Source organism: Leptinotarsa decemlineata, unplaced genomic scaffold (assembly GCF_025532065.1).
Source record: "Leptinotarsa decemlineata unplaced genomic scaffold, Ldec_3_MD MMD2_tig00005770_RagTag_RagTag, whole genome shotgun sequence".
Classification (NCBI taxonomy): domain Eukaryota; kingdom Metazoa; phylum Arthropoda; class Insecta; order Coleoptera; family Chrysomelidae; genus Leptinotarsa; species Leptinotarsa decemlineata.
Window position 1 is genome coordinate 17,501 of NW_027412641.1, and position 24,740 is coordinate 42,240.

At 44.9% G+C, this 24,740-nt stretch overlaps 3 protein-coding genes, 2 non-coding genes and 2 pseudogenes across 5 annotated transcripts; 5 read left to right on the top strand and 2 right to left on the bottom strand.

Moving 5' to 3' along the window:
- Nucleotides 1-4,420: 4,420 nt before the first annotated feature.
- Nucleotides 4,421-7,152, top strand: LOC141484459 (histone H4). The gene has a single exon (XM_074179471.1). The coding sequence runs from the start codon at nt 6,604-6,606 to the stop codon at nt 6,913-6,915; it is 312 nt and encodes a 103-aa protein (XP_074035572.1). The 5' UTR covers nt 4,421-6,603; the 3' UTR covers nt 6,916-7,152.
- Nucleotides 7,153-8,003: 851 nt separating this feature from the next.
- On the bottom strand, nt 8,004-8,927 carry LOC141484458 (histone H2A). The gene has a single exon (XM_074179470.1). The coding sequence runs from the start codon at nt 8,411-8,413 to the stop codon at nt 8,039-8,041; it is 375 nt and encodes a 124-aa protein (XP_074035571.1). The 5' UTR covers nt 8,414-8,927; the 3' UTR covers nt 8,004-8,038.
- A 3,158-nt stretch (nt 8,928-12,085) lies between these two features.
- LOC141484454 (histone H3-like) lies at nt 12,086-12,539 on the bottom strand (annotated as a pseudogene).
- A 225-nt stretch (nt 12,540-12,764) lies between these two features.
- On the top strand, nt 12,765-13,076 carry LOC141484456 (histone H4). The gene has a single exon (XM_074179469.1). It carries the CDS (start codon nt 12,765-12,767, stop codon nt 13,074-13,076), a length of 312 nt encoding a protein of 103 aa, XP_074035570.1.
- Nucleotides 13,077-16,155: 3,079 nt separating this feature from the next.
- LOC141484467 (small subunit ribosomal RNA) lies at nt 16,156-18,075 on the top strand. The gene has a single exon (XR_012466646.1). It is a non-coding gene; the product is annotated as a small subunit ribosomal RNA (ribosomal RNA).
- A 915-nt stretch (nt 18,076-18,990) lies between these two features.
- Nucleotides 18,991-19,145, top strand: LOC141484465 (5.8S ribosomal RNA). The gene has a single exon (XR_012466644.1). It is a non-coding gene; the product is annotated as a 5.8S ribosomal RNA (ribosomal RNA).
- Nucleotides 19,146-19,745: 600 nt separating this feature from the next.
- LOC141484463 (large subunit ribosomal RNA) lies at nt 19,746-22,559 on the top strand (annotated as a pseudogene).
- Nucleotides 22,560-24,740: the final 2,181 nt, after the last annotated feature.

A 24,740-nucleotide genomic window follows, 5' to 3' on the forward strand; every position in this document is an offset into this window, starting at 1 on the left:
TTTTACTTCCCAAATCTCTGCCAGTAGAAACTGTAGCCGAAGACTCCTTGTACAATCTTTCTAATTCGAAGTTAGACAAAACCAATGTCCAGTCTTTTAGGTTTCCATTTACAATTATATTGTCAATTTATTATTCAGCAAAATCTCCTCTAAGATTTTTGTAATTCTTAGTAACTCGAGCGCAGACTGCGAAGCGGACTTGACTATCAGAAGTCGAGCTCTGACTGTTCCGACCGCGGCGCGCGGTATTTATTCGTTCGCGGCGAGCGCGCGCAGGCTCCGCCTACCTTGCCCGCTGCCGTCTCTCGATGATCATTCGTTCTCGCGGTTAATATACTCTAATCGCTTTTGTTAAAGATCTGGACATTGGTAACACCCCCCCCCTAAAGAAGTCGCATACAGTTTCTAGCTAGCTGAGACTGGGAAGTGTTCTTTATTAAAAATCTTTTCAAAATAAACAACATTACACAATTCTGGTTACAAAATTTCCTTACATACTAATATACACAACATCTTCCCCTCTTAACTAAACTTAACTATTTACATTGAGTGCTCGCACACTTCCTCGCCTGTCCCCTTGCAGGCTCCGTTGTGCGGCTCGAGTCTACATAGGAGATCTTAACTACCTTATTTCTAATTTCTATCTATAAGTCCGCATGGCGTGGGTCTAGATGATCTTGCCCTTCACGCGGAGGAGGTGCGGGTCGCAGATCATCCACGTGGATGACCCGATCTACACCCCCTTTATTTACCACGTACGTACTTGGACCGAGTTGTCTCACTACGCGGCAAGGCGTCGTCCAGGTTGGGCCAAAATTCTTTTTAGTGTTCTTATCCTGGTTTCGGCATAGCACCCACTGGCCTGGGGTAAGTGTCAAGGCCGGCACTTTGTCTCGATCCGGATAACGTTTCGCCCGATATGCTCTAGATTTTTCCTGGGCTGCCTCTACGCGCTGGGCACGATCCTCATTTCGAGGTTTCCGCCTCTTTTGCAAAGGAGTGTCCCAGTCGCCTGGCCGAGGCAATTCATAGCCCAGTAAAAGCTGACACGGTGTCATACCAGTCGCGGCGTTTACTCTCGTTCTCAAGTTAAAAATCGCCTCTGGCAAGAGACGTTCCCACTGTGACTCTGGCTTCCCGATTAGGGCAGCCCGCAGCATTTTTTTCAGCTCTTGAACTCGCCGCTCGACTGGATTGGCCTGTTGATGATAGCCCGGACTATTCCTGATCTGAATCTCATTTCTTTCGCAGAACGTTTCCCAGTTCCGTCCGAGGAACATAGCAGCACTATCGCTAATGATTATTTCTGGGAATCCCCACCGATAACCAACTTCCTGTGCCACAAACTCGATTGCTGTATTTGCTTGAGCAGATTCTACTGTGCGGCACTCCACCCACTTACTAAAGCAATCGGTGGCTAGTAAAATGTATCGGTTTCCCTTTTCACTAGGGCTGTAGGGTCCCAGAACATCGATAGATACCATCTGCCACGGTCGTTCCGGTTCGTTGGGACGCAAAGGGGCAGCCTCCTGCGGGGGACTTCTCTTAGTGGTCGCGCAAGTCAAGCAAGTGTTTACGTACGCTGCGATTTGTTTACGCATATTAGACCAATAAAAATGCCTGCTGACTTGATTCTGAGTCTCATCGATTCCCGGATGTCCGGCGCCATCATGGTATCGTTTGATCAACGTGTCCCAACAGCGCCTCGGGACTAGCAACCTTTTCACGTCTTGGTTTGGTCCGATGTAATAAAGTAGATTATCCTCCATAACAAAATCATGCAAAATACGTTGTTCGTATTCAGACGGTTCCGGTTAGTCCGGGCCCTCTCGATCCGGATCCGGAACCGCCTAACGCTGTCACTGGCTTTTTGCAACTCAGCGATCTCTTCAAACCAGGTTCGCAACTGGTTCAATGTCTCGAAATCGCCGGTTGTCACACAGACCATGTCGCAGACGTTGAGCATTTCGCTCAATTCATCCATCAACTGGCACAGCATCTCGTCTTCATTTTCCTCATCGCCGTCGGCCTTTTTATGAGGGAAAAACATCCTCTCTACGTCATTGTCTATATCGACATTAGTTTCATTTTCCGTGGGGTTTCGTGAAAGAAAATCCGGGAGTTGGTTTCTCTTCCCCGGAATATGTTCTATCGTGAAGTCGTACTCCTGGAGGAGTAGAGACCAACGGGTTAATTTGGCTTTCTCATCCTTCATACGATCCAGCCACGTTAGGGCCGAGTTGTCCGTAAACAGCGTGAAGTGACCGTCTTGAAGGTAGTGTCTATATTTTTTAATCCCCCATACAACGGCGAGGCATTCAATCTCATTTATATGATATTTGCGCTCAGTCGCGTTTAATTTTGCGCTGCCGTATGCAATTATCTTTCGTTCCTTGGTCTGCGGTTCCAGTTGAAATAACACCGCACCAATGCCGATGTGGCTGGCGTCTGTTTGCAAGCCGTAAGGGAGATCAGGGTCAGGTCGTGCCAGTTCCAGGGTTTGTGACACTGCATCTTTAATAGCCTGGAAGCTCCTTTGAGCTTCCTGACTCCATTGGAACTTTTTCTTTTTGTCTATGAGGTCTGAGAGGTGCGGCCCACTTCGGCAAACTTCGGGATATATTCCCGAAGCCATCCGGCAGTGCCTAGGAAAGCTCGCACTTGTTTGATATTCGATGGGGGAGGAAATTCTTGGACGTGCAAAATATGTTGTTCCTGGGGCTTGTTACCGTCTTTGGAGACGACTCTACCTAAATAGTTTAGGGTGGTAGATCCGAATTTGCATTTTGATGGCGAAAGCCACAGCCCATGTAGTCGAAGCCGCTCCAGGATTAACTGTAAATGGTTGCAGTGTTCCTCTAGGCTGTGCGAGTAAACGATTATATCGTCGAGGTAGACTTTGCAGAATTTATCTACAAAGCCTACCAGAACCTCTGACATTAGCTTTTGGAACACTGCAGGTCCATTTTTTAATCCAAAACTCAGGACTTTAAATTCGTATACTGCTCCGTCTGGACCTCCAAAAGCCGTATACTTTCGGGACTCTCGGTCCAGGGGAGCTTGCCAAAATCCATTTCGGAGATCTAACGTGGTGAATAGGGATGCTTTGCCCATTTCACGCACAGTCTCCTGTATTGGTGGTAAGTATGGGGCCTCGGTAATAATCAATTTATTGATTTGCCGGTAGTCCACACAAAACCGCAACTTTCCCTCCTTCTTGGGAACAAGAACCACCGGGAACAGTACGGCGAGGTACTTCTGGCAATTACCCCTGCTTCTAGTAACTTAGAAATTTCTTCGTGGACAATTGCCTTCCGTGCCTCTGACATTTTGCCGTATCTGGACTGCCTAAATGGTCGTTCTTCGCGAACGCGGATTTTGTGGACTACCGCCTTAGTTTGAGGTTGGCGGATCGTTTCCTCGAACACATCGGGAACTGATTTATTACTGCCAATATCTTGTCCTTTGTTTCTCCGGAAAATTGGGAATCCTCCAATTGTACAGGACTAATAGTTCTCAGGGATCTCTGTTTTGCATTATCAGCCTCAAAGTATATACATAAGCGCGGAGCTTGGCCAAAATAAATTGACCCTCGGCCAACATCAATCGTGGCCTGGGTTTTTCGGAGGAAAGGAAGGCCAAATATGACCTTCTCCTGTAGTTTGGACAATACGGTGAATTTAATTTCAAACCTTCTTTCTTCAATCTCCACTGGTAGCGTAATCTGGCCCAAACTCTGACTTACATTGCTCTCGCACCCCATAAATACCGTGGCCGGGTTCGGGAGCCTGGTCAGGTCCATATTGGCTAGAACGCCGGATTGAATGAAGTTACTAGAGGCTCCGGTGTCTACTAAGGCTGAGAGGTTCAAGGAATTTATTACACAGGGGATTCTCGGAAGGCTTCTTCCGAGAAGGGGCGTTCTTCAGCGAGTGACATGTAGCACTCGAGATCTGAAGGAATTACTTTCGTGCAGGGGCTTATATTATTGCAGTGGTTGAAATTCATTGGGGCCTTTAGCTCTCCACTGCTGTCCACTCCGGCCCCATCTAGTTTTCCGCCTCTCCGTTTTGGAGAGTGGGAGCTGTCTCTACTACATTATTGTGGCTCCCACGAGAAGCGTTGGGGCTTGGCCTAGACGAAGGTGGTCCCTGTTGCTGGGTTGCTCGATGTGGTGGTCGATACACTTCTGTTGAATTGCTTGCCCTATTATTACTCCAATTCCCTTGGCTACGCGGAGCATTGTTAGCCTGGGAATTGGTTGAGTTTGGGCTGGTTTGAGTATTGAAGCTTCTAGGGACTGATTTAGACAGCCGTACGTCTTCTTCGATACCAGCCGCGTCCTGTATAAATGTTTCTATATCTGAGTAACTTTTCCCCCTAAAGAAACATCTCAGTTCAGGCAACAGCAGCTGGTTATAATGGGCAGAACTTCTCGTTCTCGCATATACGGAAACAACCTCTTTGCGAGTCCAAGCTTCCTTATGATGAATACGTCGACCTTCGTATTGCGATCCTGGTTCTCACCATAAAACTTGGAAGTGAGCTTTGCCAGCATTTCTGGGCTGGCATACTTTTGAGTTAGGCGTGACACCATCATTTGCCACGATATCTGAGTTTGTGCGTAGATCGAGGCCCATTTCGTGGCCTCCCCTGTTAACTGGGCGAACAGGATATGGACCCAATCTTCTTCTGGTACTCCACTCCTTTCTAGTTCTACAGTTAACTTTGATATGAAGACCTTAGGGTCCTCATTTTCACTTCCTGAAAAAGTGGGTAGCCGAAATCGCTCAAACCGGCTATTGTTTGACCTCTGAGCCTGGCCTATTGCATTACACAGTGCTACTGCCAAACGATTTATTGGGTCGTCCTGTGATACAGGATTCTCCCTTTTTACTGGTTCTTTCGTGGTCTCCACTTGGGGCTGGAAAGAAACCTGTTTCTGTGGGCGCCACTGGCTTGTTTTTATTTGGCCCGAAGCCAGAGAGGGCCATTCTTGAGAAGGACTAACGTGTCCTGTAGTTATCCTTGGGAGAGTCAAGGTGGTTGGAAGGGATGAAGGAGATTCTCCTTCACTTATCACATGGAAGGACCCCCCTTCTGCATCCCTGAAGGTGCTGCTAGGGCTTTCGAAACCCGGTGCATCAGCTCCTTCATCAAAGCTTGACGTAAGCCTACTGAAAGGGTTAGTTTGCCTTTCCTCTATCCCAAATCTCGCTTCTTCGTCAAAAGAAGTAGCTTCTAGTGTTGATGCCTCCTTCGGGAGACTCATTTGGCCCCACGTTGGGCGCCATGTCGCCGAGACGGTTCCCGGAGCGGTCCCAAAAAGGTACCCGGCTGGGCGTGAGTTTGCAAGAGACCTCTTGCTCCTAGGTCGCTCGTCGCAGGCAGACCAGAGCCGGCGGGTGCTAGGCCACCGGAGGATCTATTTCCGTATGTATCGTCGTCCTCGAAGATTAACTCCCAGTCCTGAACGCCTCGCGTCCCCTGCATCGTCGCAGATTTCCGGGGCAAGACCTTCTTTTGTTTACACCACAAAGTCTCGAATTTATTATTAGTATACCCTAAACTTTCTAGCTGTCTAACAGGCGCCGCGGGGGTACAGCTGGCCACCACGATGGCACTAGGCCGGACCAGAGGGTTCCCTACGATCCCTAACCACCTAGCCGACACACTATCGCGATTTGACCTACCTAACTCCCTAGGCCCGAAGGAAAGAGACCGCCTCCGGAGGCGCAGGGTCGCTTTAAAGCCCCCAGATATCAGTGCAATGGGACAGCCCACGTAGACTGTCCCTTAGATATACTGGGTAGGCGTACCTCCCGATGTATTCAAGCCTGGGTAGGCCAAATACGTCCAAGGAGGCCGGCTAGTGGGTCCCTCGGTGCGGCGTAGTGCCGAAGACGAAGAAATGCGAATTCTTTGTGTAAGCCCTGAGAAGGGCAGGATTAGAACTGAAAAGTTCCGTTTGCAGTAGTCTGGCCTTGAGAAAGACCTGTTTTATAATATATCCTGGATTCCTGATTTCTGGGTCGTCGTTGGAGCTCGGCCTTGATAAAGGCCAGAAAATCTGTTCCACAGTGTGGTCGTATACGAATTCAGATTGGGAAGTAAATTTGGTTTTTTTACTTCCCAAATCTCTGCCAGTAGAAACTGTAGCCGAAGACTCCTTGTACAATCTTTCTAATTCGAAGTTAGACAAAACCAATGTCCAGTCTTTTAGGTTTCCATTTACAATTATATTGTCAATTTATTATTCAGCAAAATCTCCTCTAAGATTTTTGTAATTCTTAGTAACTCGAGCGCAGACTGCGAAGCGGACTTGACTATCAGAAGTCGAGCTCTGACTGTTCCGACCGCGGCGCGCGGTATTTATTCGTTCGCGGCGAGCGCGCGCAGGCTCCGCCTACCTTGCCCGCTGCCGTCTCTCGATGATCATTCGTTCTCGCGGTTAATATACTCTAATCGCTTTTGTTAAAGATCTGGACATTGGTAACATTTCCAGCGCCGACGGCCTTCAGTTGTTCTCGAGCATTCGAAGTAGTAATAACGTATTTCGCTCGTACTTTTTTTCTCTATAATCTTCCGTTTGTATTACACAAAATGACTGGTAGAGGAAAAGGAGGAAAGGGATTAGGAAAAGGCGGAGCAAAAAGACATCGCAAAGTGTTGCGAGATAATATTCAAGGAATTACGAAGCCTGCCATCAGAAGATTAGCTCGTCGTGGAGGTGTAAAACGTATATCCGGATTGATATACGAAGAAACTCGTGGAGTACTCAAAGTATTTCTCGAAAATGTTATCAGAGATGCGGTAACATATACAGAACACGCCAAAAGAAAAACCGTCACGGCCATGGACGTAGTATACGCTCTCAAACGTCAAGGGCGTACATTATATGGTTTCGGCGGTTAGATTCATATTCCGACGAGAAATTTAAAAAAAAAAAACGGTTCTTTTCAGAACCACAATTTGTTTTCAAAACGAATTCGATTTATATACTTTACTTTGGTGTGAGTAATAATTAACGAATTACCAAATTAAATTCGAACGATATACCCATCTAATTTTAAGCATTATCTGTCATTCTTTTGATTACCTGAATAATTGCTTCATTTTATCCTGTATACTTAACGAAATTATTAATTTCAACCTTACTACATCTGTATACGAAGAAGAAAAGAGAAGAACGATCTGTACAATTAGATTATATACCACTCGGTTTCTAAATCTATAGGACAGGGAAGCTACTGGTATCTAGCTAGCTAGCTAGGTAGCTCCCAAACTATTCAATTATTCACCAATAGAAATTACATATGAAACTTTTCTGAAACGCCGCTTTAAAACGCGATACCATTTGTACGTAAAGAAAAAATTGAAAAAATGAATATTCATAAACTGATCGAAGGTTAATGAACCACTGTCCAAATATTATTGTTTTATGCTTATAATATTCATCTATCCCATTTCACAAATTACTATGAATAATAATAACAACCTATTTTTATATACTCGTCATTCATTTCTGCAGATATTGAAATGTATGTATGCATTCATCTATGCTATATAATTTAATTAGGTATAATTTTTTTTTGTTTTCATTTATTCATTCCAATTTACTCATGATTGTCTATATTGTAATTCCACGAACAAGAATGTATAATATTTCTATGGATATTGTTATGTTTATTCATTTGTATACCTAAATCTGATATTACTGCATACATTTTATTTTCATCACGAATAAACGTACAGACATTCTGATATTTGATTTCAGCAAATAGAAATCACTTGTTTCGGCACGAAAATAAGAAGTTGAACAATAATAATATAAATCATGTATACATGTATACGTAAATATGCGCAAGCAAGAAAGAAACAATCGCATATCGTGCTGCGTCAACAATTGTATCGAAAAGCGATGACAAGAAAATAAAAAAAAATATATGCAATTGTCGAATTCATTAGAGAAAATCGTTGTGGCCCTGATAAGGGCCGATATTTTATTTGTCGCTTTCCTCTCTCAGGAAATGTGTACTTATGCCTTTTTTTCGGTTTTTTTCGGTAACAAAACCGCCTGAATATTGGGCAAAACACCACCTTGAGCAATGGTTACTCCTGATAACAATTTATTGAGTTCTTCGTCGTTTCGAATGGCCAGCTGTAAATGTCTAGGAATGATACGGGTTTTTTTGTTATCGCGAGCCGCATTACCGGCCAATTCCAAGACTTCAGCTGCCAAATATTCCATTACTGCGGCTAAGTAAACCGGGGCGCCGGCACCAACTCGTTCGGCATAATTTCCCTTACGAAGGAGTCGATGAATACGTCCTACTGGGAATTGGAGTCCAGCCCGACTGGAACGGGACTTTGCCTTTCCCTTAACTTTACCTCCTTTTCCACGTCCAGACATGTCGAATCGTAGATTAGTATTATATATCGGATAAATTTAAAGAATTCACTGAGAATTATTCGATGTTGCTCTAACAGTAGCTTTCTATACAATGATTTCTATATAGAATCGACCTGTATTAATACCGTCCTACCGACCAATGGGCGTTCTCGAACGCTCAACTTTCCGGTGGGCGGAGCCTACTAGAGTTCCAGTTACTATCTGAAATAGTGACGACAGAGTGGCGTCTTTTACATTGAGTCGAAAGCAAACCTGCACGATAGTACTTGTTTGTTTGATATTGACGAAATTAAATTTTCAGAATGCCACCCAAAGCTAGTGGAAAGGCTGCGAAGAAGGCCGGAAAGGCCCAAAAGAAATATCGAAGACCGATAAGAAAAAGAAGAGGAGGAGGAAGGAAAGTTACGCAATTTATATCTACAAAGTATTGAAACAAGTCCATCCCGATACCGGAATATCCAGTAAAGCGATGAGCATCATGAACAGTTTCGTAAATGATATATTTGAGCGTATCGCAGCGGAAGCCTCCGTCTTGCTCATTATAACAAGCGATCGACTATTACGAGCAGAGAAATTCAGACTGCAGTACGTCTGTTACTTCCTGGTGAATTGGCGAAGCACGCCGTCAGCGAAGGCACCAAAGCAGTTACGAAATATACCAGTTCGAAATAATTTACTTATTCCGGTCTACGATATACATTCTTAAAAAAAACGGTTCTTTTCAGAACCACAAAATATTTATGAAAGAATTCTTACAATATCGTTTCGACGCTGAATGATAATTTATTTTTGCTAGGGCGCTAGGTCTCACTCGGTTGGGTTGCCTTGTTATCAGTACATTGTTACCTCCTTTCGTGAAACGCGCGATGATAATAAATAATTTTGCCACCTATATTTAGATGGTGCTTACCTACCTATCAACCTAAAAAGTTAACGTTCGTTACTGTTATACTAGTCATGTACTCTATTACTTATGTTATTTTTTAACGTGTTTTTTTTTATTTACGTGCTAATATGTTGTCTAAAAACGTTTATGATTAGCATTTCTGATTTCGACTATAACATTGACGATTTATATATTTCGGGTGGGGGTGGGTGTGTATTACTACTCATGTTATAGATAGAGCTCACAGTATCGTCGTTCGTTCGTTCGTTCGTTCGTGTTGTAGTATCGACCTTTTTATTGAAAGTATATTACGATGATTATATCTTATCGAATATAACATTAATAACGTTCGTTATTATTCGAATGCCGTTTTCATCGAACACTTTTATAGGGATAATTTTTGAAAATGTTGATGCTATTAGAAGCGTCGGTTCTTGGTTATAGTCGTGTATGAAGGTAGACACGAGGTCTCTTCGATGCCCCTATTCACTCGTGTATTTATCGAGTATTATCGGCTAATGTATCATGTTTCTATAGACAGTCGCGCCTATGATATTTATTCGAAGGTTCCTTCCAGATCATCGATTACGAGTATTTTCGGAAAGGAATTGTCTGGAGTTACGTCAAAATCATCAATACTTCATATTTCATTGTAATTTACTGTGAGTTGTCGAGGTTTAATATTAGCTTTTTCTTATCAGAAAATATTTTCGGAATACGTAGAATCTATCCACGTTATTGTGCTAGTCGAAGTCTAAATAGGAAACCGGCATTGATTTCGTAAAGAAGTTGATGCGAACATTTCGACAGCAGAATGGAAGCCGTCAATATCGTGTCTAACGAGAATGTCGAGCGTTCAGTCTCCCGTCCGCCTGTGCTTCGACCCAGAATATTTAAACAAACGGAACACCAGAGGACTACATCATTCTCTCTAGACGCCTAACGAGTGTAGCATCTATCTTCCGAGAATATATTGTCAGTTGTTTTTTTACTATGGCAGACATAGAAAATCAGAATTCTTCGGCTTCGGCTAATTCATCTTCGTCGCCGCAGGCACAGTCTACTGCGAAGAAAGAAAAGAAAGTTAAAAATCCAAGAAGTAAACCTTCTCACCCACCTACGTCGGAAATGGTTAATAACGCTATTAAAGGATTGAAGGAACGGGGTGGTTCCTCTTTACAAGCCATAAAAAAATATATTGCGGCGAATTATAAGGCTGACGCAGAAAAAGTGGCACCTTTCATCAAGAAATATCTTAAATCTGCGGTTGCTTCCGGATCATTAGTACAAACTAAAGGAAAAGGTGCATCGGGGTCGTTCAAATTGGCATCGGCATCTTCTGGTTCGGCAAAACCGTCGGCTACCGAAAAGAAAACGTCCGGTACGGCCGGTGCGAAGGCCAAAAAAACTCCCGTTAAACGCGTAGCTGGTGAAAAAGCTAAAACCGGCAAGAAGGCTGCTGCATCACCGAAAGGTAAGAAAGCCTCTCCGAAAAGAAAGCGGCTGCCGCAGCCAAGCCTAAAAAGGTAACTGCCGAGGATAAAAAGACCGTCGCTTCTAAGGTTTCGTCCGCGACTTCTGCTAGTAAAACCAAGTCTCCTTCGAAAGCAAAGAAAACTAACAAAGGACCAACAAAAAAGCCGAAAGCACCCAAACCGAAAACCGCGAAAGCGACCCCTGCATCGGCATCTTCTCCGAAAGCCAAAAAAGCTGCCTCTCCAAAAAAGAAGAAGTAAATTCTTCTATCAGTTGACTTCTCTCTCCGGCGACGAAGTCTAAGAAAACAAATGGCCCTTTTCAGGGCCACAATTTTTTTTACACAAGAATTCGTATATAATTCAACTGTCCAACAAATATATAAATAAATAGTCAGAACTACCTACCTAGCCTATCCCTATAAACAGAAAAAAAATAGATAAATAATATTTCTTCCGCCGCCGCCGCCGACTATCGAATTGATATGAATCGAATAATTTCGTAAAAGAGTAAAAATTAAAAAATATTGCTCTGTCTTTCTATTTCATTGAAATATGTCTTGTGAACAGTTGACTTATTTTCTGATATTGGGATCGTTTCAGGAAAATGAGTCAAAATCATTTCGAGATTTCCAAACTAAGGGTGTTCCATTTGAGAAATCACTGATTTTTATATCTTCAGAATTACTCATCGACTCCAATAATACCTCGTTCATCATTTTGGAAATGTTACTCCTCCTACAAGACGACGGAATGTAATATTTTGATGAATCAATAATAGCTTATGTATTCTATGAGACTTGTTTTCAATTTTATAGGGAAATGGCTCGAGAACCGAATAATACCTACTTTTTCTGTATAAACGATCGAATATCTCGAGAACGATTCATTTTTGGTATAGGGTATATTACAAAAAGTCACTCGAGATTTATGCCAGGTATTCAAAAATATGAATCAGAGGAAATTTACGAAAAGATGGTGATGTTATGAGCGATCTTTCATTCAGTGATCGCTTGTTTTTCGTTATTTATCTCAGCCGTTTCTAAAAATGATCTTTTCGAAAGATTCGTTTCGGAAAGTAAAAAATTTCAGTATTATAATCCATATTTGGATCATACTGAACATGTTCTGCAAACACCCGTGATTTAATATTTACGTGATGCGAGTTATTGAAAATATCATACATTCATTCATTCATTCATTCATATCTATCGATAAACGAATTCTTTCATCAATTGCATTTTGTGGTTCTGAAAAGAACCTTTTTTTTGTATATATTTTCAATATATATTGGGATATATATATATGAAATTAAGCTCGTTCTCCGCGTATTCTCCTTGCTAACTGAATGTCTTTGGGCATAATGGTAACGCGCTTGGCGTGAATGGCGCACAAATTCGTATCTTCGAAGAGTCCTACCAAATACGCCTCGCTAGCTTCTTGCAAAGCCATGACGGCTGAACTTTGGAATCGTAAATCGGTTTTGAAATCTTGAGCGATTTCTCGAACTAAACGTTGAAAGGGTAATTTCCTAATCAACAATTCAGTACTCTTCTGATAACGTCGAATTTCTCGGAGAGCAACAGTACCGGGTCTGTAACGATGAGGTTTTTTAACACCTCCCGTAGCCGTGCACTTTTGCGAGCTGCTTTAGTAGCTAATTGTTTTCTCGGAGCTTTACCTCCAGTCGATTTACGAGCGGTCTGCTTGGTACGAGCCATTTTCAAAACCTATTGCGAATTGTAACGAACGAAATGTATACCGAACGATAGACGGACAACATATGAACTGAGTCGGCTTATACACGCCAACTATTATATACCATCTAGACGAGACGCCATTGGTCCGATTTCCAGTTGTGGGCGGAGTCATGAAATTTAACAAAACCCGACCGAGTTCGGTGTAGAACTTTAGTCGAAGTCTGTCGTTAGTATCACTAACAGTATTTCATTCGTATCGTGCAGTATATAATTTATTCTTAACATTCGAAATGACTGGTCGTGGCAAGGGAGGTAAAGGTTTAGGAAAAGGAGGAGCGAAACGTCATCGTAAAGTATTGCGTGATAATATCCAAGGAATAACGAAACCTGCCATTAGAAGATTAGCCCGTCGAGGTGGTGTTAAACGTATTTCGGGTTTGATATACGAAGAAACTCGTGGAGTACTCAAAGTATTTCTCGAAAATGTTATCAGAGATGCCGTAACATATACCGAACATGCGAAACGCAAAACCGTCACAGCCATGGATGTTGTATACGCCCTGAAAAGGCAAGGTCGAACCTTGTACGGATTTGGCGGTTGAATTTAATGCCTCCCCCTGTATTGTCCTTACCGTTTCCATAAAAAAAAGGTTCTTTTCAGAACCACAAAAGCTTATGAAATGAATTCGTGTGTATTTTTTATATTTTTGAAGTAAGTCTCAGGTCAAGAAAGTAATACAAATCATGAAATTATGAAACAACAAAATTTAATTGACGCTCCGGAGGGGCGACTTCATTGATGATTCCAGTGGCGCATTTGCTTTTTCAGCTGCAGGAAAACCCGGAAAAACCTGCAGCAGCAGCAAGCACCACATCATGTGAACATCTTGATCTACTAATGTCTTCTCTTTTATAAAACAAAATGTAGGGTATCTCCAGAGACTACAGTAAATTTAGAACATCGCCAGAACACTTAGTGACACGACTATCGTCAAACTTAATCGACCTCTGCCCTCCGGTAGCAAGCAGAATATCGGAAGCGTGAAATAAAAATTTGAATTGGAAATTTTGGCGAAATAACCCGAACGGAAAGTGTAGTGAAAATATAAAAGATAACGGAAAGTGTAGTGAAAATATAAAAGATAACGGAAAGTGTAGTGAACGTTTACCTCTGCCTTCCGCGAACAAGCAGAATATCGGAAGCGTGAAATAAAAATTTGAAATGGAAATTTTGGCGAAATAACCCGAACGGAAAGTGTAGTGAAAATATAAAAGAAAACGGAAAGTGTAGTGAAAATTTAAAAGTAGCGGAAAGTGTAGTGAAAACATAAATATACCGGAAAGTGTAGTGAACGTTTACTTCTGCCTTCCGCGAGCAAGCAGAATATCGGAAGCGTGAAATAAAAATTTGAATTGGAAATTTTGGCGAAATAACCCGAACGGAAAGTGTAGTGAAAATATAAAAGATAACGGAAAGTGTAGTGAAAACATAAATATAACGGAAAGTGTAATGAAAGTTTACCTCTGCCTTCTGGGAGCGAGCAGAATTTCGGAAGCGTGAAGAAAATATTTCAGATGGAAACTTTGGCGAAAATAATCGTGAACGGAAAGTGTGGTGAAAATATAAAAGTATCGGAAAGTGTAGTGAAACATAAATATAACGGAAAGTGTAATGAAAGTTTACCTCTGCCTTCTGGGAGCGAGCAGAATTTCGGAAGCGTGAAGAAAATATTTCAGATGGAAACTTTGGCGAAAATAATCGTGAACGGAAAGTGTGGTGAAAATATAAAAGTATCGGAAAGTGTAGTGAAAACATAAATATAACGGAAAGTGTAATGAAAGTTTACCTCTGCCTTCTGGGAGCAGCAGAATTTCGGAAGCGTGAAGAAAACATTTCAGATGGAAATTTTGGCGAAAATAAATCATGAACGGAAAGTGTGGTGAAAATATAAAAGTATCGGAAAGTGTGGTGAAAATATAAAAGTATCGGAAAGTGTAGTGAAAACATAAATATAACGGAAAGTGTAATGAAAGTTTACCTCTGCCTTCTGGGTGCGAGCAGAATTTCGGAAGCGTGAAGAAAAAATTTCAGATGGAAACTTTGGCGAAAATAATCGTGAACGGAAAGTGTGGTGAAAATATAAAAGTATCGGAAAGTGTAGTGAAAACATAAATATAACGGAAAGTGTAATGAAAGTTTACCTCTGCCTTCCGCGAACAAGCAGAATATCGGAAGCGTGAAATAAAAATTTGAAATGGAAATTTTGGCGAAATAACCCGAACGGAAAGTGTAGTGAAAATATAAAAATAACGGAAAGTGTAGTGAAAACATAAATATAACGGAAAGTGTAATGAAAGTTTACCTCTGCCTTCTGGGAGCGAGCAGAATTTCGGAAGCGTGAAGAAAAAATTTCAGACGGAAATTTTGGCGAAAATAATCATGAACGGAAAGTGTGGTGAAAATAACGGAAAGTGTGGTGAAAATATCGGAAAGTATAGTGAAATTTTCGCCAAAATTTCTCTTTGAAAATTTTTTATCACGCTTCCGAAATTCTGTTTGCTCCCATTAATTCAAGTATCGTCTCACCGTCTCAACTCATATGTTGTAATGGCGAGAAAGCGGTATAGGCCTTACACAAATTTTCACTACACTTTCCGATAAACATTGTAATCGAGACGTCCTGTTGTCAGAACGTTATCCTATAATATTTTAATATATCGATCGATATGCGTATTCATGTCTGATACAATATCATATCGACGGATATAAATTATATTGACTAGGACTATACGAAAAGTGGAAAAAACCGAAAGTCGCGTAGGGTCCCGTCAGCGTTAACGGAAAACGGGCGATGTGCTCGAAACGCCGCTATAGGGGGATAGGTACGTTTCGAAACGGATCGAAAACGCTTCCTCTATAGTATCGGCAGACGCTTGCTCGAGCGCTGTCGGTACCGTGGTCACCGATAACCAAATCACACGATATTCGTTTTTTCTGCTGAATAATAACATTAATTCGATATCGTGTCGAGTGCGGGCTTCGCCCACGGTGGTGTGGATAGTTCGTAGTAGTATATCTTCTGCTTCTACCCAACCGAAACCGTCAGACACTGCGAGATCGCGGATTTAGCGAGCGTTTCTACGTAAGCGGTCCCTATGCGATCAACCAAAAAATAACAAAAATTTTGTTATTACACAAAATATGCGACAGCTCTCCTCTGTCCGAGCGAGAATAAATATAATTTCGGAACGAATCTTTCGAGAACACCGAGTCGCTTTCAATCTAGCGAAGGGTCGAGAGAATGTTCGAAGTTTTGTGCCGGTCGACGTATATATCGTCTATTATATATTGTATTTCGAAAAATTACCATACGTACGTGTACGCCGGTGGTTTGTGTAACATTATCATCAGGTCGAGTACGACGAGCGTGTGTTGTAATATTTCTTCTTGAGCAATGTTATAGTTCGATTTGTTGTCGGTCCGGTTTTATTTGAATGAAATAATGCAGAGACACATAGAGATATATAACAACTTTTTCGTTGAGCGTGGCGTTTCGAAAATTTATATTTCGTATAACGCACACACACAACACGCACGAAAAGAGAATATAGATCTGTTTCCGTATTTATTATTATTTTAATATTATGGAGACTGAACTAGTTCTACGATAGAACGTCAGCTCCCTGGTTGATCCTGCCAGTAGTCATATGCTTGTCTCAAAGATTAAGCCATGCATGTCTCAGTACAAGCCAAATTAAGGTGAAACCGCGAAAGGCTCATTAAATCAGTTATGGTTCCTTAGATCGTACCCACATTTACTTGGATAACTGTGGTAATTCTAGAGCTAATACATGCAAACAGAGTTCCGACCGGAGACGGAAGGAGCGCTTTTATTAGATCAAAACCAATCGGTGGCGGGTTCGCTCGTCATCGTACACCTTGGTGACTCTGAATAACTTTATGCTGATCGCACGGTCTCGCACCGGCGACGCATCTTTCAAATGTCTGCCTTATCAACTGTCGATGGTAGGTTCTGCGCCTACCATGGTTGTAACGGGTAACGGGGAATCAGGGTTCGATTCCGGAGAGGGAGCCTGAGAAACGGCTACCACATCCAAGGAAGGCAGCAGGCGCGCAAATTACCCACTCCCGGCACGGGGAGGTAGTGACGAAAAATAACGATACGGGACTCATCCGAGGCCCCGTAATCGGAATGAGTACACTCTAAACCCTTTAACGAGGATCAATTGGAGGGCAAGTCTGGTGCCAGCAGCCGCGGTAATTCCAGCTCCAATAGCGTATATTAAAGTTGTTGCGGTTAAAAAGCTCGTAGTCGAATCTGTGTCCCGCGCCTTCGGTTCATCGTCCGCGGTGTTAACTGGTGTGCCGCGGGACGTCCTGCCGGTGGGCTTAGCTCGCAAGGGCGGCCCAACTCAATCCCGCCGCGGTGCTCTTCATTGAGTGTCGAGGTGGGCCGGCACGTTTACTTTGAACAAATTAGAGTGCTTAAAGCAGGCTAAAACTTCGCCTGAATACTGTGTGCATGGAATAATGGAATAGGACCTCGGTTCTATTTTGTTGGTTTTCGGAACCCCGAGGTAATGATTAATAGGAACGGATGGGGGCATTCGTATTGCGACGTTAGAGGTGAAATTCTTGGATCGTCGCAAGACGGACAGAAGCGAAAGCATTTGCCAAAAACGCTTTCATTGATCAAGAACGAAAGTTAGAGGTTCGAAGGCGATCAGATACCGCCCTAGTTCTAACCATAAACGATGCCAGCTAGCGATCCGCCGACGTTCCTCCGATGACTCGGCGGGCAGCTTCCGGGAAACCAAAGCTTTTGGGTTCCGGGGGAAGTATGGTTGCAAAGCTGAAACTTAAAGGAATTGACGGAAGGGCACCACCAGGAGTGGAGCCTGCGGCTTAATTTGACTCAACACGGGAAACCTCACCAGGCCCGGACACCGGAAGGATTGACAGATTGAGAGCTCTTTCTTGATTCGGTGGGTGGTGGTGCATGGCCGTTCTTAGTTGGTGGAGCGATTTGTCTGGTTAATTCCGATAACGAACGAGACTCTGGCCTACTAACTAGGCGTTTTCCGACATCCTAAAGGCCCGCCGATGGGGCTTCGGCCTTTATCGTGCGCGGTTTTTACTGTCGGCGTATAAACAATTCTTCTTAGAGGGACAGGCGGCGTCTAGCCGCACGAGATTGAGCAATAACAGGTCTGTGATGCCCTTAGATGTTCTGGGCCGCACGCGCGCTACACTGAAGGAATCAGCGTGTCCTCCCTGGCCGAGCGGCCCGGGTAACCCGTTGAACCTCCTTCGTGCTAGGGATTGGGGCTTGCAATTGTTCCCCATGAACGAGGAATTCCCAGTAAGCGCGAGTCATAAGCTCGCGTTGATTACGTCCCTGCCCTTTGTACACACCGCCCGTCGCTACTACCGATTGAATGATTTAGTGAGGTCTTCGGACTGAGCGCGATGGCGTTTCGGCGTCTTCGATGTTTCGGAAAGATGACCAAACTTGATCATTTAGAGGAAGTAAAAGTCGTAACAAGGTTTCCGTAGGTGAACCTGCGGAAGGATCATTACAGTGATATTGTCTATATACGACATGTCTGATCAAATATATATATCGCGAAGCGAGAAAAGAGTTAAATCTCTCCTTTTTCCTTCTACGATATTCGAACTAATTTGTCGCTTTATGTTTTCGTTTCGATAGAAAAGAAAATGAGCGACGGTGGACTACGTTTTCGAATGACGGTGAAATTGACGACGACGACGACGTTGTTGTCTGTCGTCATCATCCTTTCGATTAGTAGTAGTCCTCTTCTCGAACTATACAAATTCGTCTTAGAGGTTTTTCAATTAGGCGTGTAATTTTCTTTACCGAAAATTATAATATATGACGTTGTGCGTATTGTTGTGTTGCCGCGTCGTTGTCGTCGATTATGGCGCTAATGTTGTTCGTCGATCGTGTTGTGAAGCGTACGCTCTTTTGTCGAACGCGAACGCGCGATATACGACGATACATTTCGCCGTCGATGACGATGATGCCGACGACGCCGCCTTCGCCGGGTACCTAGGAGTGTGTGACTGTTAAAAAACCGCTCCGTAGGAAATTATGTTTAATCGCGGTCGAAACGTGAAAGTTTCGTTTCGTACGAATTTTTACGTTACCGGATTACACAACGAGATTTCCGATGGTTGTGAAAGATATTCGCCCGGCCGTGTCAGTTAGAACGCATGGTAAATGAAATACTACGCGCGTCCTCTACACGACGAATATAAAAATTGAGTCGTGCGCGATTTCGGTACACGATGCCTCGTCTGAATATGTGGTGCCGTACGAATACGAAATCGTCGAGCGCTTCTCTTTTTTTATTTTTTTTAACAAGTATATATATATTTATGTACGTTGTTGCATTGGTATAATCTCAACGCTTGCCGAATCGAGACGTCGAACTCTTGAAATTATTTTTTTTGAGTACGTCTAAATAAAAGATTACCCTGAACGGTGAATCACTTGGCTCGTGGGTCGATGAAGAACGCAGCTAATTGCGCGTCAACTTGTGAACTGCAGGACACATGAACATCGACATTTCGAACGCACATTGCGGTCCTCGGATACTGTTCCTGGACCACTCCTGGCTGAGGGTCGTATCAATTTCAAAGACTGCTCGGTTTTTCAAAATTGATATTTTGTAAAAACGTCGGAGCGTGTTGGATGATTGACGTGTTGTTGTTGTTGTTGTTTGTCGTCTATCGAGTCGTCTCGTTATTATAATCGTTATCTAAGTATTTTATCGCCTTCGCGGCGATGACACTTGGTAACAAAAATAAATACACGTTGACGACGACGACGACGCCGACGACGACAAAGACGCGGCATCTTAAAGTGCGAAAGCGACGAATCGTTTTTTCTCATCGCAAGATGAGAGAAACGTTACGTAGTTTGTACACAACGAAATCGTATCGAGTCTCCGTTGTTGGGAAAGCGGCTGCCACGGCAATATACAGGTTCACGCTTGTAGTGTGTGTGTGTATGCTCTCGTTACGCACGATCGTCGTGTCCGAGAATCTTTGATGAATCGAAGACGACGTCTGATCGTGTCGAGCAGCGTACGTACACACGCACACACATTATTACAGGACGTCGAGAACTTTTTTGTCCGTTTCGGTAGTTCTCTCTCGAAATAACGACGGACGAGACTACGTACGTCGACTCGTTGCTGTTGAATAAACTGAAAAATTATTTTATCGACCTCAGAGCAGGTGAGACTACCCGCTGAATTTAAGCATATTACTAAGCGGAGGAAAAGAAACTAACTAGGATTCCCTCAGTAGCTGCGAGCGAACAGGGATAAGCCCAGCACCGAATCCCGCGGGTTAACCGCCGGGAAATGTGGTGTTAGGGAGGATCCGTTTATCCCGGAGTCGTACGGCGCGTCCAAGTCCTTCTTGAACGGGGCCACAGCCCATAGAGGGTGCCAGGCCCGTAGCGACCGCCGTCAATTTCGGGAGGATCTCTCCTCAGAGTCGGGTTGCTTGAGAGTGCAGCCCTAAGTGGGTGGTAAACTCCATCTAAGGCTAAATATGACCACGAGACCGATAGCGAACAAGTACCGTGAGGGAAAGTTGAAAAGCACTTTGAAGAGAGAGTTCAAGAGTACGTGAAACCGTTCAGGGGTAAACCTGAGAAACCCGAAAGGTCGAAGGAGGAAATTCATCGCGTTTCGATCGTCGGCGTTTGACGGGTTTCGTGACGGACGGCGTTCGCGTCGTTCGCTCAGCTCGTTTTTCGAACCGATATCGAACGCGTGCACTTTTCCTCTTGTAGGACGTTGCGATCCGTTGGGTGTCGGTCTAAGGTCCGGGGTGGAGCCCACGTGAATTTTTCGCGTGGACCCTCGGTATCCCGGCCGACTCGCTCGACGGTATAACGATGGCGCGGGGCCGCTACTTTATAATTAGCGTTCGGCTCGTGGCAAGCGCGTCCGGTGTTTGACGGCGATCGGACCTAGCGCCGATCCTGTCCCCGGGCGACTGTTGGCTACGATGTTCTCGAACAGACCTCGTTGAAACGCCGATCTGCAACGCTATAGCTTTGGGTACTTTCAGGACCCGTCTTGAAACACGGACCAAGGAGTCTAGCATGTGCGCGAGTCATTGGGACATAACTAAACCTAAAGGCGCAATGAAAGTAAAGGTCTACCTTGCGTAGACCGAGGGAAGATGAGCGGTTCGCCCTCAAAGTGGCCGCTCCGCATTCCCGGGGCGTCTCGTTCTCATTGCGAGAAGAGGCGCACCAAGAGCGTACACGCTGGGACCCGAAAGATGGTGAACTATGCCTGGTCAGGACGAAGTCAGGGAAAACCCTGATGGAGGTCCGTAGCGATTCTGACGTGCAAATCGATCGTCGGAACTGGGTATAGGGGCGAAAGACTAATCGAACCATCTAGTAGCTGGTTCCCTCCGAAGTTTCCCTCAGGATAGCTGGCGCTCGTCGCGTACGAGTTTCATCCGGTAAAGCGAATGATTAGAGGTATTGGGATCGAAACGATCTCAACCTATTCTCAAACTTTAAATGGGTGAGATCTCCGCTTGCTCGAACTCTTATGAAGCCGCGAGACTCGAATCAGAGTGCCAAGTGGGCCATTTTTGGTAAGCAGAACTGGCGCTGTGGGATGAACCAAACGTCGAGTTAAAGCGCCTAAATCGACGCTTATGGGATACCATGAAAGGCGTTGGTAACTTAAGACAGCAGGACGGTGGCCATGGAAGTCGGAATCCGCCAAGGAGTGTGTAACAACTCACCTGCCGAAGTTACTAGCCCTGAAAATGGATGGCGCTGAAGCGTCGTGCTTATACTCGACCGTCAGAGGCATGTGCGGTACTCTGCCCGATATCTTCCCGATTGAAGGCGACCATGAAGCCCTGACGAGTAGGAGGGTCGCGGCGGTGAGCGTAGAAGGGCTGGCCGTGAGGCCGTCTGGAGCCGCCGTCGGTGCAGATCTTGGTGGTAGTAGCAAATACTCCAGCGAGGTCCTGGAGGACTGACGTGGAGAAGGGTTTCGTGTGAACAGCCGTTGCACACGAGTCAGTCGATCCTAAGCCCTAGGCGAAAGCCGATGTTGATGTGGTGTAAGTTTATATAATAAAATTTATTATAAAATAAATGTTCACACGTCCCTCGGCGAAAGGGAATCCGGTTCCTATTCCGGAACCCGGCAGCGGAACCGTCAAAAAGTCGGCCCTCGCAAGAGAGTTCGTCGGGGCAACCCAAAAGGACCCGGAGACGCCGTCGGGAGATCCGGGAAGAGTTTTTCTTTTCTGCATAAGCGTTCGAGTTCCATGGAATCCTCTAGCAGGGAGATATGGTTTGGAACGCGAAGAGCACCGCAGTTGCAGCGGTGTCCGGATCTTCCCCTCGGACCTTGAAAATCCGGGAGAGGGCCACGTGGAGGCGTCGCGCCGGTTCGTACCCATATCCGCAGCAGGTCTCCAAGGTGAAGAGCCTCTAGTCGATAGAATAATGTAGGTAAGGGAAGTCGGCAAATTGGATCCGTAACTTCGGGATAAGATTGGCTCTGAGGATCGGGGCGTGTCGGGCTTGGCGAGGAAGCGGGTCGCGGCTGACGTGCCGGGCCTGTGCGAGGTGAAGTGTCATCGCTTCACGGCGTTGATTACGGATCCGAGTTCGGTCCCGTGCCTTGGCCTCCCGCGGAACCGTCTTGCTGCGAGGCCCCGGTGTCGCCCGCAAGGGAGACCCGGGTGTCCTCTTCGGCCGCCATTCAACGATCAGCTCAGAACTGGCACGGACCGGGGGAATCCGACTGTCTAATTAAAACAAAGCATTGCGATGGCCCCAGCGGGTGATGACGCAATGTGATTTCTGCCCATGCTCTGAATGTCAACGTGAAGAAATTCAAGCAAGCGCGGGTAAACGGCGGAGTAACTATGACTCTCTTAAGGTAGCCAAATGCCTCGTCATCTAATTAGTGACGCGCATGAATGGATTAACGAGATTCCCACTGTCCCTACCCACGAATAGATATCTCCTCGAACACTACTTCCCCAGGGACGAACGAGCGGTCTTGTACCCGAGGCAAGGCGGAGGGTGAGGAGGAGACCAGGAAGCTCTCTGGGCGAAGCCGAGCCGCAGTTTCATGCTGGAAGAATCATGGTGGTCTCCGAAGGGCCTGTAATCCGGTAAGGCAACTGGTTGCGACGGGTTCCTAATGAGGCCCTGAAGCGAGCAGTAAAAACCCTAGTGGGACAAATAGTGACCAGATCTTCAACCAATGCCTGCGAAGGATACTTCCCGGAGGTATGGAAGAAGACCAAGATTGTATGGATACCGAAAAAGGACGGGTACCCGAGACCGATTAGCCTACTACCGCCCTCGCAGAATCCTCGAAAGGCTCCTGAACGGTAATTACAGTCTTGGTGTGAGAAAGGGGATCACTTCTCCCAAAACCAATATGGTTTTCGGGCGGGAAGAGACACGGCAATGGCAGTAGAGAAGATGGTGGAGCAAACAGGAAGAACAAAAGGGAAGGGGTGGCACAGCTTGGTTGTCGCACTGGATTTATCCAATGCTTCAACTCGGCTTGGTCCCCAGCAATCGAAAGTAATATGAAAGGAATGGTGTACCAGGAAATGTGGGAGTAGCTTTGTATGAGTTTTCATAGGGAACAGGGAAGATGATGGGGGAGGCAGAGACCGTGGGACAGAGGATTGCCCACAGGGATCAAGCCTGGCCCTACGCTATTGGCTCATCATAATGGAAAGATGGTTCGAACGTATGCGAGAGAATGAATGAGCGAGAGAATGAAAGAGTGAACGAGGGAGTTCCCATGAACAGCGTGTCCAGGGCTGACAATTGTGTGGGCTCAGGCCTACGCAGATGATCAGAACTGATTGTGGGAGGACCATCTGCGAAGAGTATAGAGAAGAAGTGGGCAACGGATGGAAGGCATTAATGGACTGGGAAGAGATGAGGCATGGGTTACCTTATAACCACAAAAAGACAGAATGTATGTTTGAATCAGCATCGGAAGTGTGGAAGACCACCTGTGGTCAGATGCATGGGAAAGTAATCGATCGATGGGAAGGATAGCATCAAGTACCTCGGAATTGTGGTCGATAGAGGATTTCTCTTCATCGACCACATGAAAGAGGTACGTAGGAAGATGGCCAATATGGCGGGAGAATGAAAGAATGGGACTGGAAGGGATCTGAATGTAAGAGAGAGTGTGTTAGGATCATCTATGAAAGAGTGGCAAAACCTGCACTACTATATGGGGTGCAGGTGTGGGGTGCCAGAGTGAATGATAGCAGGATACACGACAGATACTAGCCGCGCAGAGACCTTTTCTGCTGGTGATAAGTGGGGCATACAAAACGACTGCCAATGCTGCACTAGCAGAACTGGCGGGGTAGCCCCACTCAACATAGAGGCGGCGGTAAGATATAGGAATGGATGGAGAATGGAAGGGAGAAAATGGAGCAAGAGTGACAGAGAAAGAAAGGGTATCACCATGGAACGCCGGAGAGTACTGGAGAATTGTGAAACATGACCGAGGTAAATGTGGATGCTAGTAGGACAGATGACGGGAGAATGAGCGTAGGCTGGGCATACAAAGAAAGGAATGAATGAAACAGGGAGGAGAGAGAGTGGAAGGGATGAAGGATATAAATGAAGTTGAAATGATAGCGATATGAGAGATAGAATGAGAGGAGTGACCAGAACTTCTAAGAGTAGTCAGTGATTCGGAAGTCGCAGTGAAAACAATACAAAAAGCCCGACCAAAAAATAAGCGAGCAGTGTCGATACTTAAAAAGCTGAGGATCGACAAACCAGAGGTAAAAGAACATGGGTCGAGTGGAGAAAAGGGCATGACACCGGGAATGAAGGGAACGCCAGGGCGCAAGCGAATGTGAAAGGGCAGCAAATGATGAGGAAATAGGATGGACAAGCGAGGGACTGTATGATAAGAAGGAAGAAAGAAGAAGGATAAGAGAGAACATAAGGGAAAAATGGCAAAGAGATGGGATACAAGTGACAAAGGAAGATGGACGTATGAAATGTGCAGAATGGTAGGGAGAGAGAGACTGTTTTAAACCGAAAAGCGGTGCAACTGATTACAGGACATGGTAACTTCACCGGTTACCTGAGCAGTACGGGCTAGGTAGGGAAGTTCCATGAGCCTGTGGCACAGGCGACCTGGAAACGGCGGAGCACATAATTAGA

Coding starts and splice junctions, on each gene's coding strand:
- LOC141484459 (XM_074179471.1), top strand. CDS start 6,604: ATGACTGGTAGAGGAAAAGGAGGAAAGGGATTAGGAAAAGGCGGAGCA.
- LOC141484458 (XM_074179470.1), bottom strand. CDS start 8,413: ATGTCTGGACGTGGAAAAGGAGGTAAAGTTAAGGGAAAGGCAAAGTCC.
- LOC141484456 (XM_074179469.1), top strand. CDS start 12,765: ATGACTGGTCGTGGCAAGGGAGGTAAAGGTTTAGGAAAAGGAGGAGCG.